Here is an 18,374-nt window from a genome sequence, read left to right as displayed (position 1 = left end):
AAGTGTTCACTCAAGTTTTTTTGGAAGGTTTTTAGGTTTTGGTGGTGAATTCTGGTGAAGGAAAACATCGTGATAGATAACACATTAATCACTTCCTGTCTATTTAGTTCAACTGATAAATCATACATAGGTACTCATAATTAATCAGTAGTACCAACATGAATAAAATTATCAAAATTTTTGAAATCCCACGGAAGTGAAGCCCCGGAGCGCAGCTAGTTTCAGATAAAATCATTTAATACTTTTTCGATCGCCATTCATATTACAAATTTAAATAAATAAATATATTAGGACAAATTGAGATTGAGACACACAGATTGAGCTATAATATAATAATTTATAAGAAATAATAATATTTTATAAGAAATACATATAGATAAGATAAGATCCAAGACCCGGGACAATCACAAAAAGATCATTTTTCACCATGACCCAACCGGGGATCGGACCTCTCAGTTCAGAGGCAAGCACTTTATCATTGTGCCACCTGTTACCATTTCTAAATCTGTAATTATATTCTTCTTACTGATGTGGTAGATTCACATCTGTATACTAAATAATTTGTGTCACAGAAGCTGTCTCTACACAAGTCTCTAGTAGTCTAGTGCGAAACTCATCCTGCGCGCGACTGCACGAGCAGCGTTGCGCGCGCGTTTAAAAATGCTACGATAAATTATAAATTTGCCGAATTTTATAAAAAGAATACCGGAAATATTTAAAAAACGAACAATGTGGTTCAAAGTGGTGTTACTCCTGACAATTCTGTCAGTTTCAAAGTGCAATAAGTACTGCAGCGATCAAAGAACTTTAGATGTGCTAAAACGATCGACGTACGACTTTTCAGTGAAACTGTTAGACAGTGTGATTCAAGATACGAAAGCCGAAGATTTTGTGTTTTCCCCACTAGTAACCTGGTTGCAACTCACGTCGCTAGCTGAAGGCGCTAAGAAGAAAACGCTTAAACAAATATTGAACGTGACAAAGCATTCCACTTTGCAATGCCTGAAGAAGAAATGGAAGAAGTTGATAAATGAAATGAATACAGATTTGAAAAACGATCTGCAATTGCGGAATTTGATAGTCATAGACAAACTGTTGAGTGTCAAAAAGAGTTTTTTGAAGAAAGTCGAAAAATTACAAGACGTTGATGTGTTATTGTATAATTTTAATAATATAGAGAAAGTTGCAGAGGAAGTGAATGATTTTGTTAAGAGTGAAACTGGTGGTACGTTTTCTGGAGTTGTCGAACCAGGATATTTTGATTCTACGTATTTAGTAAGCGTTGGGATGGTAAATTTCAAAGCCAGTTGGAAATCTGCCTTCCAAAAGGACAACACCGAAAAGAAGGACTTCTATTCCTTGACGGGGGTGAAGATTGGAAAAGTGAATATGATGAAACAGACAGGTTATTTCAATGTGACCTATATTCCAGTGATAAAGTCGAGAGTTTTGGAGCTGCCTTGTTCAATCGAAAGGATATCTTTGTTGATATTTATCCCGAAAGAGCGTAAACATTTATTAAATTTTTTCTATTCATTAAGAAGAATAGAACTGAAATCAATTTTCATGATGTACAAAAACACTGGCCAGCAATATTTAAATTTGGAGTTACCTAGATTCAAAATGGATTTTGAGTATGATAATATTCCAGAGTTGATATTCGATTTGGGTGCAAGAAAAATGTTTACTTTGAATGCGGAATTCAAAGGTATAAGTGATTATACTATTTTTACATCTATGATGACTCATGTGGCAAGTGTACAAGTCACAGAAGAAGGTATTCAAGCCAGGTCCATGACCACTGCGCAGAATCTGTTGAAAAGCAACAATGGCTCTATGGATTTCGTTGCAAATAAACCTTTTGTTTACATGTTAGTTGATAGGGAGTTAGAAATCATATTATTTGCTGGAATATTTAGCAAACCCGAAATGTACGATTGAGTTTCTATCTTTGATTGAATAGTTTTTCAATCAATGTGCACACAATATATCTGTCTTATTGTGATATTTGAGGCTTGACGTGATAATATTTTTACCAATTTGAAGAAGAAAAATTATCAGACGAGATTAGAACTAAATTATCAGTTAGAGACTAGATTTTTTTTCATGGAATATAAAACAAAATTTGAAGTATTGAAAAAACCACAAAAAAGTGTTATGACAAACTTTTATTCAATTTCATCTCGTTGTTTGTCTGCAATCAAATCTTCCAAGTTAAATTTCACTTCCATCCTACAGAGTTCAAATTTCCCACGTCGCTTCAATTTCCATGACAATGCATTATTAAGATGAGCATGACCTAATGGTGCACTCGGAATCGGCTCTCAACGAGGGAACTGCGCGGACATGATTTTCCGATACAAGATCTCTCTGTCGACAATGAATGCTTATAGCAAAGAAATGACATGTTTGTAAAAAAAAAAACTTGTATATTTTCATGTTTCTTACGTTTAACACGGACACGTTGTAAGAATCGAAAACTGCAGTCGTGTTTACTCAGTTACATTCTTGTAAAATTAGTTACTACATTTTTAAGCATAATTTATTTTATAAACGCTTTTCGTCTCTTTCTATCACTGCCACTCTATTCATAAAATTAGTTATTGCACTCTAGAATTAGGTCTATGTTAACAATAGTTTTCTAGTCATTAAACAATTATGTCCTAAGGATTATCTGGGGGCACAGCAGTGGTCCCCCAAGTCGAGCAAAAAAAGCGGCACGGCCGTACCATCATTTTCTCGAAGCAATTCAGGCCAATTTCGAACCCCAATAACATCTGTTGATAAAACAGGAAGCTTGAATTTTTTAAGTATACGGGAATAGGGTAGTTGCTATCATGTCAAATCAGATACTTTTCCATATGTCAAAAAAAAAAGAATAAAAATGGCGCTTGTACCTCACACAGTGGACACAAGTGATGTCACAGAGGTTGGAGTCAAGAACCATAGCGCAATATCCATAGATCTATTCTTAGTGTAATGGGAACTAAAAATGTACTAAATATTACTACTTATAAAAAAAAATAATCAATTAAAATGACATTTGATTATCGTGTTTCATAATGTGGAAGAATTTAATTTCTTTTTATACACGGCCAACTGCCCTATTGCCAAGTTTTATCATTATTATTATTATTATATGACATATTTTAATAACACCGATTTGAATGATATTAAGAAAAATGATTTATTAAAAAAATATATTATTTTAATAATTGAATAAATTAATTCTTTTCAGTCAATTATCTCGATTCATTAATGTAGAATATACCATCATGTAATTAATTTTATGCACATTTAACAAAAAATTTAATTACATTATACATGTAAATTAACAATATATAACGATTAAATTATAAAAGGTGGTATAAATTTATCTATTTAACATCGAAACACCACATTACAGCATTCTGGTTTACGACATCGATCGTAAAACATATATTATGTGCGACAATAACATACAGTGATGAATATAAAACAAATAATAAAATAAGTTTTATTTACTCATTTTGTTTTGTTTGTAAATAAAATTTGATTGAACGCGATAATTTTGTGGAACAAAATTATCCCGTTCAATCAGTATTATTATAAAAAAAGTTTGTATGTTTCGATATCAAAAATTCACCATTAAAAAGGATAATGTATATCCAAGATTGCTATATTTTCTCACAAAATTCCCACGGGAGCGAAGCCCCGGGCAACACCTTGTATTAAGTAATTTTATTTAATTTTAAACGAGGCCGATATCGCATCTCCTAGGCTCTGTCTATCGCGTATGGGAAGAAGACGTGATAGTGTATTACTGTACCGTGATATTATTATTCTATTGTACAAAATTCTGTTAAAGAAAATCTGTTGTCCGCGGCTCCGCCCGCAGCTAAAAATATTTTGTGTGCTTTTCATATAAAACACTCTCAAACGTAGTCTACGTTTGAGAGTATACAGAATATTAGTATGTTCAAACTCTGGTCTATTATAATATCTGTACCAAAATCAATCAAAATTGGTCCAGTGGGAAATTTCTGGAAATTTCAATATTAACTGACAGCAATACTGTGGTTATATATCTTTATCCTTTATAAATATATATCTACCTATATCCTTTAAAAAGAAGTCCGTCTGTCTGTATGAACGCAATGACTAAAAACTACCGGGTTTTTGTACCAAAAGGTTTTCTAGGTATATAATGTATTTTGGTTTTACTCGAGCAAAGTCGCTAGTGATAAATAATAAGACTAGCAGAACCACGCGGTGTTATCCGGTAGACATGCATTATATTGTTTTCTATTTAGTAATTAAAATAAATATCCGGTTATTCCATCGCCAGCCCAGCACTAAAATCTATATTATTAACATATACTCGTAAATAATGTTTTGAAATAGTATTATAATTTTGCCCACGACTTCGCTCGCATGATTTTCCCTTCCAAAAATAGAAAGGAAATAAAATTGAAGCCATTCTTTTATATACTCAGTAGGATTGTTTCGTTACATTTGATTTAATCTGTGAATAGCTTATTTAAATTTAAATTAATCGTAAATATATTAATTTAATTGGCTATATATTTTTATTACCACTTAATACCTATTCCTATTAAAGCATTTCATGTTTATACGTTCGAGATACGTGTTTTATTATGTGTTGATGACCTGCACCTTTCATTATAAGCCGACACCGGCGTGTGGAGAGCTCCGGCGACGCCTCTGGTATTGCAGTTCCTGGCAGCGGTGATCACTTACCATCAGGTGACCCGCTTGCCCTTTTACCTACCAGTTTTACCGCTCTGTTCCATAAAAAAACCTTAGGTATGATTAATGTGCCAAAGACCGAGCGATAACCATAAAACCCCTTCCACACGACCCAATTTTACGTCCAATTTGATTAGATTGACAATCAAATTGGGTCGTGTGGACGGAATATGAAATTCAAGGTCATTGGGTGGTCGGCATCGCCCGATTTGGGATTGCTAAGTCAAATACGGAAATTAGCGATAGGTATAGTTGTACACGTGTGATCAGATTGTACCCAATTCAATCGGCAATCAAATTGGGCAATCAGGTTGTGTCATTTGGGAAACCGACCTTGGGTTCCAACGTTATTTGGCTAAGGAAGAAACCGATTTTTTTTCTAAGTAAGATTGTATTTGACCGTATTGAAGTATTAAACAAACTTCTTTATGATTATGAAACACTAAAATGCTACCTTTTGTTTTATGGACAAACTAAGGGTCAAAGTAATAAAATCAACCAAAATTAGATGTAGGTACCTATTCGCATATCTAAATGCATATCTCATAATCTTTATTTCATTATGATTCATTCATAACAGAACCGTGCGTGAATATAATTGCTATTATGGCGTTTTTGTTTATGGCGTATTTCATGGCGTTATTAATAAATGAATAAATGAAAATGATTAAACTAGGAAAAAAATGCTTTTTGAATTCACGACGTTACGCATAAAACAACATGACATTTTTCGAAAAAAAAAATGTTTTTAAATTGAACTTATGATTTTCGCCATTTCTTCGTTCCAGCATTCTAGCAGTAATGCTACGATATAGTACATATTTTAAAATGTTGATGATATATATATATTTTTTTAATTTTCTAGTATAATTTCGCCTTGTCAATATTTTTTCTTGTCTTGTCAATATCTTGTCTTGTCAATATTTTTTCTACAATCAAGATTTTAAATGAAACGACACCTTAACATGACTCAATGGTTTTCCCTCCAAAAACTACACAATGTTTTCTTTCTTTTTGTAAGTCTATGGTATGGTAAATGTCTGGCCATTCACCCACCGCGTCATATATCTGGCATTTTTAAAAACGGAACACGATTGTCTATATTTACACAGAGTTCGTTTGTCTTATCGATAGAGTGCGTTTAATTAGACAGATGGATGTAATAATCATGTAATTTAAGAGCTAGGCTCGTGTCGGTGGAGTTTCTTCCATTGCTCTCCTTACTTGACGCGACATGACGCCTACGTTTTCTTTTTTCTATTTATTTATTTAAACTTAATTCATTACATAAACGTATAACTCGTTTATAACTAAACTTAAACTACTTAAAAATATATAAATTAACCTAAAATTAAAACTAAATTATAAATATTAAATTAATTTAAATAAAAACTAGATCCTAAATCGCCAACGTCGTGCGGTAAAGTTGCCAGAAGGCTGGCGACATTTCCAATGTCGTATATACTGGGAGATGTATTTACTAGTTCAATATATAATTGGTAAGCCAGAGCCCAAGGGCCCCCCTGAGTTTGGGGGCCCATAGCACCGCCCCGCCTCCGGTAGTTACGTCACTGTGTTTTCGACAAACTTAGGTTCAAAACATTACCGTTCATGCAAGAAGTTCGTTCCGCGCGAATTGACGTCGATTGGTCACGGAACATTGGATTGTACATGCACTTTAATACCTATTGTCTTCCTAACAATGACTATAAAATTGCGACTGAAAATTCTGAAATATGACTTCATGTTGGGATAGTCAATTATTTGAATAATTTTTCATATTTTTATTTTAGGTCATTAATTAAACATCTATAAATAATTTTCATATAAAATTACGACACACCTTTCCATATACTAAATTGGACATAGTGTGGAACTCATCACTCTGATATTAGAGGCAAATTTTGCGAAAGGGATATACGAAAATGACCTTTTGCTAAACGGACAGCTTTCGACGACGCCATTTTAGAGGAAATTACACGCTTCTTTAACTAATTTCACATAATTTTGCAGTTATTTTCATTCATGTCATAACTGAATGAACTTAAGCGCAAATTTCACGCAAGTTAGGTGAACGGCTTCACCTACTTCATTATTTCAATGGCAGTGAAGATCATTTAGGTCAAGCAAAAGTTAAGACGCCTTGCCGTGTAGTCAAAACTCAACTGTGATGTTATGACATTTTACCGCGTTCGATTCCTGGAGGGTTACCATCATCTCTTAACGCGATCCACTTTACAACCTAAACTGAACTGCATCGCAAATTCGTACCATCGACTTAATTTTTAGTATGAATGCGATTCATTTTATGTGGCTAAATTGAACTGAGTTGCATTGGAATCGTTCTGTAAAAGTTGATGGTAGGCCTGCTTAAAACGCGATCCAATTTGCGACTTAAACTGATCTGCATCGCACCATGGTGGTTCGCAGAGCGTTTCGACCGCTGCGGTCGCGCTGTCATTACAATTTTTCAAATTTTAACAAAGACAAGAATGAGTTTTGCTATATGACCTTACATTAATTACTCTGTACTGTAGTAATGTCAATTTTATGAATTATTGATTTTGGAAATGATTCCTTGCGCAAGAAAATTGACGGATTGTAATGACCGCGCAGCCGCAGCGGTCGAACTAAACGCTCTGCGAACCATCACCGTCAAGTTAATTCTTAGATCTAATTGAGATCGTTCCGTAAAATTTGATGGTCGGCCCGCTGTCAACGTGGAAAATGATCTTTTTCAGATTGACCTGGGTCTTGGATGTTTATCTATATGTTATAGAATATCGTTAAGTTAGTATCCCATAACACAAGTTTCGAACTTACTTTGAGGCTAGCTCAATCTGTGTGATTTGTCCTTATATATATATTTATTTATTTGAACTCTAAGTTTTGTCAACGCTCCCAGTTTCCATTTCAAATATTTGCGATGTTTTAATACAATGATTCAGTATCTTTCTTATCTGACATAAGTGTACACACACATAATGGATAGTATACACTCATAAAAGTGAAAACGTTTACTGTTCGTGGTTCTAAGAATGGTAGATATGAAGTTGAAATACTAATATTAGTCATACATACTGAACAGTTTAACAAACGATCGTAATTTATCAATCTTATCTATGCATAAAACTGTATGTCTGTACGTAAGAAATATAAAAGAAAAATATATATGGGTGGGGGTGGGGGGTCGTTATGGTACTAATAGTGTGATTTTGAAAAAGGTTTAGATATATCTATATATTGATGAAAACCACATGAAAATTCGTGCAGTAGTCTTTATTTATATCACGAACAGATAGACATCCGCGGCAGACTTTGTTTTATAATATATATAAGGATAAGCTTAGTTTTCCATGAGTTCCATGAAGCTGTGTTTACATTTTATTAGCCATAAACTGTACTTTTCAAGGTAAGAACTGTGTTTACATGAGCTACGGGGGTTACCATCATCTCTTAACGCGATCCACTTTACGACCTAAACTGAACTGCATCGCAAATTCGTACCTACCATCGAATTAATTTTTAGTATGAATGCGATTCATTTTAGGTGCCTAAATTGAACTGAGTTGCATTGGAATCGTTCTGTAAAAGTTGATGGTAGGCCTGCTGGGGGGCTACCACGAAATATAAAACACGTCATTGCGTCCACACGTTCCCTCTTTTTTTTACACGATGCGTACGCGATTTTGGTAAAAGAGGCAGCATGTGGACGCAACGTGTTACGTTTGTATGTTTTGTCCTAGCCTCTGTTACTATCTATCTATTAGGAAACTAAACCTTCGTTGTGTTTACAGTCTTTGTACTGATATCGAAGAAAGCAAATATTTTAATAGTGATTCAGCCTAATCCACCATGCTGTAAATTAATCCTTGTATTCAGGTATATTTTTTTCATTTTCGACTTTTTTTACTCAAAGAACGATATTATTGCTATCCCCTTCGGTACGATGTCTATGCTTCTCTAGGTCTACGTTGGAACTGAATTTTAGAAAAATAAAATTTGTAATAAAATTTCGTCTTTTTTATTTTCTGGATGGATGCAGAAGACACATAGAAGCTAACCAATAAATATTATTTATATTTTTTAAAGTTTCCAATTTGCCGCCTGGTCAAGAATCCTTAAAGATTCCTCTTCAATTGAAAGATGATCCTTGAAGATTCCAATCAATCTATTAGGAAATTTCTACAATTTCTACCAATTAGTCTCCAAGAATGAGCAGGGAGGGGCAGGGAGGGGCAGGGAGGGGCAGGGAGCGGCGGGCGACACGGGAATAACAGAATGTACTACAGTTTCAAATGTATATTTTAAATTAAGATCCTTGGTGGCCAGTTCAATTAAATAAAGAATCTTGCACATTGTGGACTTCAGTACAAAATATAAAATCGCTTAGATTGTGAGTTGTATGTATGTAATATTTTGAACGTTGAGGTCTAAGTAAATATTATTTACTTCGATCGATGAAGGTACCTTGTAAGACAATAATAAAAGACAGACAATATTTGTAAAGACTTGTGCGACACACCCCGTCTTTGAAAATAACAAATTAACACATACCAAAGCCTGATAATAAAACCTTGGATAACTGACATAACTGTAAATAAGGAATGTGAAAAAATTAAGACGCCGCTGTAATTAGAAAAAATAAAATAAAAATATTATATTTAGATTTTTTTCCTATTATGTTTATGAATATTGAAATCAACAAGGAGCTGTTTAACTTTATAACTGAACTAGCAGCCCGTCCCGGCTTTACTCGGGTAAAACCATAATAAAACTTTCTCAGAAATCACCTTATATAGATAATCAGATTTAATTCAAAATAACTGAAGTTCAGGATTCGAACCATTAACATCGTGAATTCAATGGTGTTTACCGCTGAGGTGTCTACTCATATCATTAGTCGACGAAATTTTGAATGGGATTATTCGTTATTTCATCTTCATTTAACTACCCTAAAGGTCAAATTTTACGAAATCCTTCAAGATTTCTTAAAATTTGACCTTTAGGGTTTTATTATATTTGTTGCATAGTATTTATGCCAATTTTCAAGTAGATCAGTAAAGATTTTCGTTTTTTTTCATACAAACTTTACCCTCAATTTTTATCCCTTTAGGTGTCGAATTTTGAAAATTCCTTTAATAACCTAAAGCTACTGCCAAATGTCGCGTTATAGCTTCTATGTTTTAGGCTGGGCGTTGATTAGTAAAAAACGCTTGTTCTTTTATATATATAGACATATTTTTTCTATTTTGCGTGTTCTTCGAAATTCAGTGTTGCACTCGGCATTTTCTATTATAATAAAAACAAAGTTGACAGTTATTAACATAGCCAAAAATATACTTTTAAAATTTTGCAGAAGCTAGGTACTTGAGTACTGGCAACTAAAGCACGAAAAAGAGGAAGAAATGCTGAAAAAAAAAATTCTGTTAATCCATGCGTTGAGCACACCAAGGTCACAGAAAGTTGCATATTTCAGCGTGTTGCCCATTTAAAAATAGAACAGATTATTTTATTTTTAAATCGTGATTCCGATTTATTGACGGTGAACAGTCTACCATATGTCGAGTCGTGTATTTTATATCGTGGTGATAGGGGTGAATTTGCAATGAACTTGGGTAGGTCGAAGTGAAATCCTGACGTTATTGCAAAATGTTTTACACACACTGAACACTATTTGAAGTATGGGAATATGGAACTACTGGACGGATTTTAAAGATTTGTTTTTATATATTACTGGGCAACATACGTATAGGATATGAATTCATTTTCATAGAAATAATGTAGCATCTTAATAGAAAACTAATTTAACTATACATAAAATAAATAATCCGGCGAATGGGTGAACATTGCGTCGTTTGGATGAGTACTTCTATTCACCGCAATGAAAAACCCGCAATGTATGCCGAATCCGTCAAGTTCAGCGAACATTATGGGCATTAGATTCCCACAGGCTAACATTTTAATGGCAACCAAAATAACCCAAACCGGATACAAATTCAATGCGGATACAAATTATAATGAGTCTAATTATACACAAATAACGTTTACAATGTAAGGTCATTTCATTGTATTCACGAATGACGACCTCGGTGGCGCAGTGGTAAAGTGCTTGCCTCTGAACCGAGAGGTCCCGGGTTCGATCCCGGTCGGGTCATGATGGACAGTGATCTTTTTCTGATTGGCCTGGTCTTGGATGTTTATCTATATATGTATTGCTATAAAATATAGTATCGTTGAGTTAGTATCCCATAACACAAGTCTCGAACTTACTTTGGGGCTAGCTCAATCTGTGTGATTTGTCCTAATATATTTATATATATTTATAATGCAATAAGTAAATCGGTCAATTGCGTATTGAACTCGGGTGGAGTGGGTTCCGTACCTTTATTGTACCTATATACGTAACATTTAAGATTTTTGATTTTCGTGAATATTATGTATTTATACATATATTTATTATACTAAAACCATAATAAATTATACACACCTTCTTCTGGAATCACACACCACATATTGGTGAAAAGCGTACAAAAATATATCCGGTATCTTTGGAGTTTATCGCGTATAGACAGACAGACAGAACAGGGGCACTTCTTTATATAACACCAGCGGCCCGTCCCGGCTTCGCTCGTGTTAAAATATAATAAATTATACACCTTCCTCAGGAACCTCAGGTTCCTGCTTGAAAATCCGTGCGGTAGTTTTTGAGTTTATTGCGAACAGATAGACAGACAGACGCGGCAGAGGACATTGTTTTCTAACATGTAAGTATAAAGATAATTAGGAGGATTAGGCCCATCTTCTACCTAAATATCAGATACATATATTATGCTGATATGTCACAAGATTTTAGCAAACTTAGATGAACAAAGCAAGGTGACACTGCAGACAGCCTTGTTTAGGGTTGCTATATGTCTTGTCTATGACATGTCATCAGTCTGCCTTGATCGTGTCACGACTGTAGTCACGACGTCACCTGTCACGGTCAAGAGTGATCGTTAAGTTAATTTACTATGCGTAAATTAATATAAATATTAATAATAAGTGTGTTATTATTTTTGCCGACATTACATTTATGATAATGTAACTATTTGTCAGTAAAAACTTGTAACTGGCTATAGGTATGTCTCTTTATTGTTCTAACCTAAGTTTAAAAAATAAATAACAAGTTTTTTTTGTTAGACAAATTAAAAAAACCCCGACTTTCAATATTAATTTCGATACAACTTTTGAATGGCTGAACAGATTTTCATGAAACATGTCTAAGTACACTCGGGATAAAATTATCTGTGATAGAAAAAAAAAACTAAACGAAAATCGGTTCATCCGTTTGGGAGCTCCGATGTCACAGACAGGTACAGACACGTTAAACTTGTAACACCCCTCTTTTTGCGTCGGAGGTTAAAAATAAAAAAGCAAGAAATAAAATACAATAAATAATTAATGTTGTATAATTTATTTCTTAATGACTAGTCATATTTATCAACAAAATTCTTTACTTACATATTAAGACGCACTTAATCTATTAATATGTAGGTAGTTCGTTAATAAAGGCGGGAAAACATGATCGAGTTAATTATGAAAACTTGTAACTAAATGGCTGTTTGTTGGCACATGAAATCCTACTAATACAATAGATGCGAAAGTTCGTAACGATGTATGTGTGTAGTAGAAAGTTTAATACTTTCACGCAAAATCTACTGGACGGATTGTTATGAAATTTGGTACACGGGTACCTGAATATAGCCTGGAATAACACATACTTTTTATCCCAAAATTCCCACTGGAGCGAAGCAACGCGGCGCAGATATTTCTAAATATTTCTATTGTGTGTTGTATTTACCAAATAACCAAATAAATATATTTCTTTCGTTCCTTCATTGTTTAGATTGTATGAGAGCTTTAATTTACCTCTTGAGCTAAATTAGAGCTGTCATACAAATGGCCATATAATGATATATGCAAACCGTATGAATATGCCAACTGTTTTATAAGAATGTTACATTAAAATCTTATATCTGTGTATTGTCTTTACGTTTCTCAAGTTTATTTTGCAGACAAATTAAAAAACCCACGATTTTCAATATTCATTTCGCTACAATTTTTGAACGGCCGAACCGATTTCGATCAAACATATCTAAGAACCACCGCAAAAAAAAATGTTATCAAATTTAAAAACAAATCGCATCAGAATAGGTTCACACGTTGATGAGCTACGGTTCACAGACAGACACACTTAGCGGTCAAACTTGTAACACCCCTCATTTTGCGTCTGGAGCTAAAAACCACAAATATATCCCTCATTGGAAAGCGAATACCAATATGAGTATTGGCACGGCGATGACACAGAACAGATACACGGATGTCCTGGGTTCACATTCCGATACGATCACGAACTGCTCATTCCAAAGGGACTCGTTGTTGCGCAGTGGTACTTCCAGGACCACCTGTAACAGTACAATAAAATGTTATGTAAATTAACAAGTCGATTATCTCTCGTTTGATGCTGAGCTAAGGAACCCAGAATCCTACTAATGTTATTAGGACCGATTGTTATGAAATTTAGTACACGGGTAGAACATAATCTGGAACAATACATAGGGTACTTTTTATCCCAAAATTCCTACGGGAGCGTAGCCCCGTCGCGCAGATAGTATTATAAATGCGAAAGTTCGTGAGGATGTATGTATGTTTGTTACTCTTTCACGCAAAATCTACTAAACCGATTGTTGTGAAATTTGGTACACGGGTAGAAAATAACCTGGAATAACACAATTTTATCTCGAAATTTCCACGGGAGCGAAGCTCCGGGGCGCAGCTAGTACTGTAATATTATTTTTAGATAGGTAGGTATTACTTGTGTAGACACTTAGATTATTAAAATTTAAGTGTTGGAGTATGTTAAAAAAGTCAATAAAGTTTTTATTTATTCTATATCCTCTCTAATCTTAGAGTGTTCACGATTTCTTTCACGGCTATGATGCCGCAAAGAGGGGCCGGCGTATATAATAACCATAACATTTTGTTGATCGGTTGTGATTTTACAACAGGCCTGGGCGCCTACAAACAACTATTACACAATGATTCAGATACAGGGCAGTTCAATTTAGGAACCTAATATTAATCACGTTATTTGGTACCACCAACTTATCTTCACAAAGTCTCATTTGAATCGTAAGTAGTGAATGAAATTCATAAAAAAAGTAAAAATTGTCTCTGAATCGTAAACCCTAGTGACAACAGCCAAATGTAAGAAAGAGATAAAGCCATACGATCTCTATATATTTTATCTCGTTTGAAGAGTTGCGTTCCGATATCAAATTCTTACCATTTTGAGCAAACAATATGTATTTTTTTGTTACTTAAAATTAAAATGTATATTATTATCTTTGTGTTAGTTACATGACTAAAGTAAATACAAAACACAATAAAATAAAATATTTCAGTTACAATAAATTCAATATAATCTAGACTAACAAATTTGTCGATCATAATCATAACACTAAACACAAACTTTAGAACATAAAAACTGTACCACGATGGAGTTTCGGTGGAAAAATTAGGAACTATCAATAACAGATAGACATCATTGTTTTCAGCGACAGTAGCGCCATATCTGTGGGACTTCTTTCGTGGTAATCAATCAGAAATAGTGACTTTTTTTGAATCGCGAATTTTGACGGATACGCGATCCAATTTACGTTCTCAATGCACATCATGGTACCGACTTGTATGCAAAATGAGTGAATGAAATCGAAACGGCGTATTGTTTTGGCGACTACCTATAATGGATCGTTATGTCAACTTGATGGTACGAATTAGCGATGCAGATCAGTTTAGGTCCTGAACTGGATCGCATTAAGAGATGATGGTAAGCCCCCTGACGTCAATCCTGCTTGGGAATGCTATTGCTGCTTATCAGCAAATCTTTCCTCTTTTGGCTTCACCCTCAGATAAGCAAAAGAATTAAAATCAATTTGACCTCGGTTATTTGATTGAATAATGAAATTACACATTTTTTGCCGTGGGTGAAGCCGCGGGCAATGACTAGCAATAACATATTTTTGGATTCGTACCAACGGAGTTTATTTACTCAATAAAAAGGATTTCAGCATTTATAATTATGTAATGTAAATCTATTTCGAGATTCGCAATTCGCATCTTAAATTTACGAGAGAAGTGATTCAGGAGATCAAAGTAAACGGAAAACAGACACATGTAGAAAATTTTCTAAACTAAGTATTGGAGATACTGAAATGAATGTTGGTTTCGTCTGAATCCCTAAGTTGTCACTTTCGCGGGCGCACGACTGTCATAGCAATCAAGGCAAAACTTATTTTGTGTTGTGTCGATGAATACTGAAGATGCTCTTTAGAATAACACAGCACAGCTGTTCTACGTCCTTGCTAAAGGCGAAACAGCCGCCGGCGTTTACAATGCGGTCAGGGTTGTCACAAAATATGAAAAACGTAATACTGTTTCTGTATACATTATTTTTATTTTCCAATTTTTCCCTTGATTTAGTTCCCAACGCGTCATGGAGCGTTAGATACGGCACTCTCTACTCGCGTCTCTAGATCCTCCAAATTCGACTGTAAGAACTAAGAACCAAATACATAGGACGTTTAGCTGTGATTGTGATAGCTGTATGAAAAATCAATACAAGGATTTAGTAAGTACTTTATACGAAGTACTAATTCCATGATCAAATGTAAGTAATAAATAGATTTACCAAGAGGAGGTCCGCTGAAATGACAGCTCTGTAAAATTGCTGTTTTAGACATGTCAAGTTCTTCTTGCGAATGGAAGTTTGAATTATGCTGCAAATCTCACTGAAAATTTTCAACGAAAATTATTTATCAGTTTTTGAGATGTATGAGACATTATATAATAGCAGTATTGGCAGTACATATGATCAAAACCGCATATATAACGTAATTTATTTTATCTATATCATACTTCTAGCCGGTTTCTTCATATCTGCTCCTATGTATGCGAATTGACAAAAAGGTTGTTTCGGTAATATTACTATCATTTATTAGTTTTTGTTTTGTGGCACGATAGCATGGTGTAATATGTAGGATTAAGTTTTCTTTGAATACCACATTTGATGTAAATTAATGTTTTTGCAAATAAATAATCTTTTTCTTTATTGGTCGTGTAGATAAAGCATAAAGATCACTTCCGCACACAATTATTAGTAGGGATGTTAAAATTTAATATGGGCAAATCAATTAACGGTTAGGAATTTTATTGACCTATCAAATAAACGGTTGTACGTTGTACTGTGGTGCTGTACCACCATCGAAAGGAATTTGCGCGCGCAAATTTCCAGGTCATTCACCTTGGAACAGGGCTGCCAAGCGCGGAACGAAAATGGCTGAATAGATTTCTTTTTCTAAAATACCGTTTGGTACACATTTTAGAATTATGTTTTTGCACGTGTTTGATAAAAGCTACGAATTGTTAATTTTTTGTCTTTTATGTTCAGAAATAGAACAAAATTTTGAGCCAAAACAACGGTTGTTGAGTTCGTAACTCTAGTTTTGTTACGCTTGTAAATGGTCATCTTAAATTCTAAACGGTAATAATATTTTGTTTGTACCGTATTATAGCCGTGTTACAGTTTGACCTTCGATTGGTTAAGGTTTGAGTAATACCACGTTCAACATACTTGTCTCTTTTGTTCTCTAAAAGTAATTACCTATATTGTTTGCTAGTTTTTGTCGGCGGCTCCGCCCGCGTGAATTTCCCACGGAAACAGAAGACCTAAGTATAGCATGTGACCAAGGTCGAAATTTTGTTAGTTTTTTCAATAGTAAGTTTTCAATAATTTCTACGCTTGGATAAATTTGAAAATACTTAGATCCAACTGGGCACAAAAAATAAACCCGTTCAGTATTCACGTTTTTATCTTTGAAGGGCTAGACAGAGCCACGAGATGCAATACTGGAAGGTCGCGTTTAGCCGTTTATATACCTCATGTGCAATTGTACATAATTCTTCATGACTCCTCTTGTCGGAAATTTCTTCGCTTGAAATTTTCCTTATGAATTTTCTCGGAATTCTTTGGAATTTCCTAGAACGTGTCCTGGAAATTTCGAAAACACGGCGGCACATCGCTATTATTGGCCGCTGCGGTCAGTACGTGGAATGAAACACACTACTTTCTTGGCAATATTATGGAGTGGATTTATCACTATGCCTAGATACTGGAAGTATTATATAATCTGCGGCCTGAATCTCGTCAAAGCTGGATTATATGCCCATTAATTTAGGGCTCTCGATGAAATAGCAGACTCCATCGTAAATCACTGGTTATAATGCGTCTAGATGAAATAGGATGTTAGATTTAAGATAACTTCCAACGACACCAATAAATTGTATGATTTGTGGTAAACGCCCTTTAGTTAGCAAATCTTTAGATCTTAAATAATGAATCAAAACAACTCCTATGTCCTACATATTTGTTTGTGACATCTCTATTGCACATACATGAGAAGGTGTATATTATATATATATATATATATATATATATATATATATATATATATATATATATATATACAAAACGGTCTTTGTGGGCCTGTGTCTGTTTATCTGTGTATTGAAAATACCTAGGCGTTTGTTAAAAAATTATAAACGTAGTTACCTACTTACCTATATATATATATATATATATATATATATATATATAGGTAAGTAGGTAACTACGTTTATATATACATATATAGGTAAGTAGGTAACTACGTTTATAATTTTTTAACAAACGCCTAGGTATTTTCAATACACAGATAAACAGACACAGGCCCACAAAGACCGTTTTGTATTTTAAAATAACTTTATTAACTAGAAATTCTTACTACACTGAGCTTTTCATAGTGTTTTACGAGATTCCAAGAATCTCGCTGTTAATCTACTTTCATTTTTTCAAGTTCCCGGTTGTATTCAGAGCTTGTCACAGCTTTGCACGAAGCCCAGGGTAAGTGTAAAAAGTAAATTTTTTTTTTTGTAATATTCGCCTGTGATACCGTCCACCCTCCTTGGGAATGGTATCATTGCCTATCAACAGCCAGAAGAGAGATCGTGGACTCAAATATTGTTTTTCCGGATTATCTTAATACTATAGTAAGACCTATAATAGAGAAGGATTTAGGGAAACTCATCCCGAAAAAGTAGGCGAAGGTGCGGGCAAAAGCTAGTCCAACTAATATTATAAATGCGAAAGTATCTGAGGACGTGTGTTTGTTTCTCTTTCACGCAAATTCTACTGGACCGATTGATATGAAATATGGTAGACGGGTAGAATGTAACCTGGAATAACACATACGGTACTTTTTATCTCGAAATTGCCACGGGAGCGAAGCCCCGGGGCGCAGCTAGTCTTTATGATTACATTAGTAAATGCCTTCATGTACGATTGGTCTAGGCAACAGACAGAAATTTCATTTCTTGGCAGCTCTTCAAAACCTAGGGTGCGTGTATATTGGACTAATGTTTACAATTCTTGAATTGTAGAAGCAATGGCGCAGCCTGTAAAGTGGCGGCTAAGACGCTCTCACAATGGTCGGTCATTGGATGGGTGACCACAAATGTGCCTATTATATTAAGTCCCGTGCTTT

General features: G+C 34.4%; 2 protein-coding genes across 9 annotated transcripts in view; one reads left to right on the top strand and one right to left on the bottom strand.

The window, feature by feature from the left end:
• Positions 1 to 486: 486 nt before the first annotated feature.
• On the top strand, positions 487 to 4,622 carry LOC128680884 (serpin B11-like). The gene has a single exon (XM_053764358.2). The coding sequence runs from the start codon at positions 730 to 732 to the stop codon at positions 1,939 to 1,941; it is 1,212 nt and encodes a 403-aa protein (XP_053620333.1). The 5' UTR covers positions 487 to 729; the 3' UTR covers positions 1,942 to 4,622.
• A 7,558-nt stretch (positions 4,623 to 12,180) lies between these two features.
• LOC128680765 (uncharacterized) overlaps positions 12,181 to 18,374 on the bottom strand; it is a 32,666-nt gene continuing 26,472 nt past the window's right edge. For all 8 annotated transcript variants that reach the window (XM_053764152.2, XM_053764149.2, XM_053764154.2 and 5 more), the window contains one exon: positions 12,181 to 13,199. In XM_053764152.2, the coding sequence (XP_053620127.1) occupies positions 13,053 to 13,199 (147 nt within the window). In that variant the 3' untranslated portion in view covers positions 12,181 to 13,052. The remainder of the gene's footprint in view (positions 13,200 to 18,374) is intronic.

This window comes from Plodia interpunctella, chromosome 25 (genome assembly GCF_027563975.2).
Source record: "Plodia interpunctella isolate USDA-ARS_2022_Savannah chromosome 25, ilPloInte3.2, whole genome shotgun sequence".
NCBI classification, from domain to species: domain Eukaryota; kingdom Metazoa; phylum Arthropoda; class Insecta; order Lepidoptera; family Pyralidae; genus Plodia; species Plodia interpunctella.
This window is presented reverse-complemented; position numbering and strand designations above follow the sequence as displayed.

Coding starts and splice junctions, on each gene's coding strand:
- LOC128680884 (XM_053764358.2), top strand. CDS start 730: ATGTGGTTCAAAGTGGTGTTACTCCTGACAATTCTGTCAGTTTCAAAG.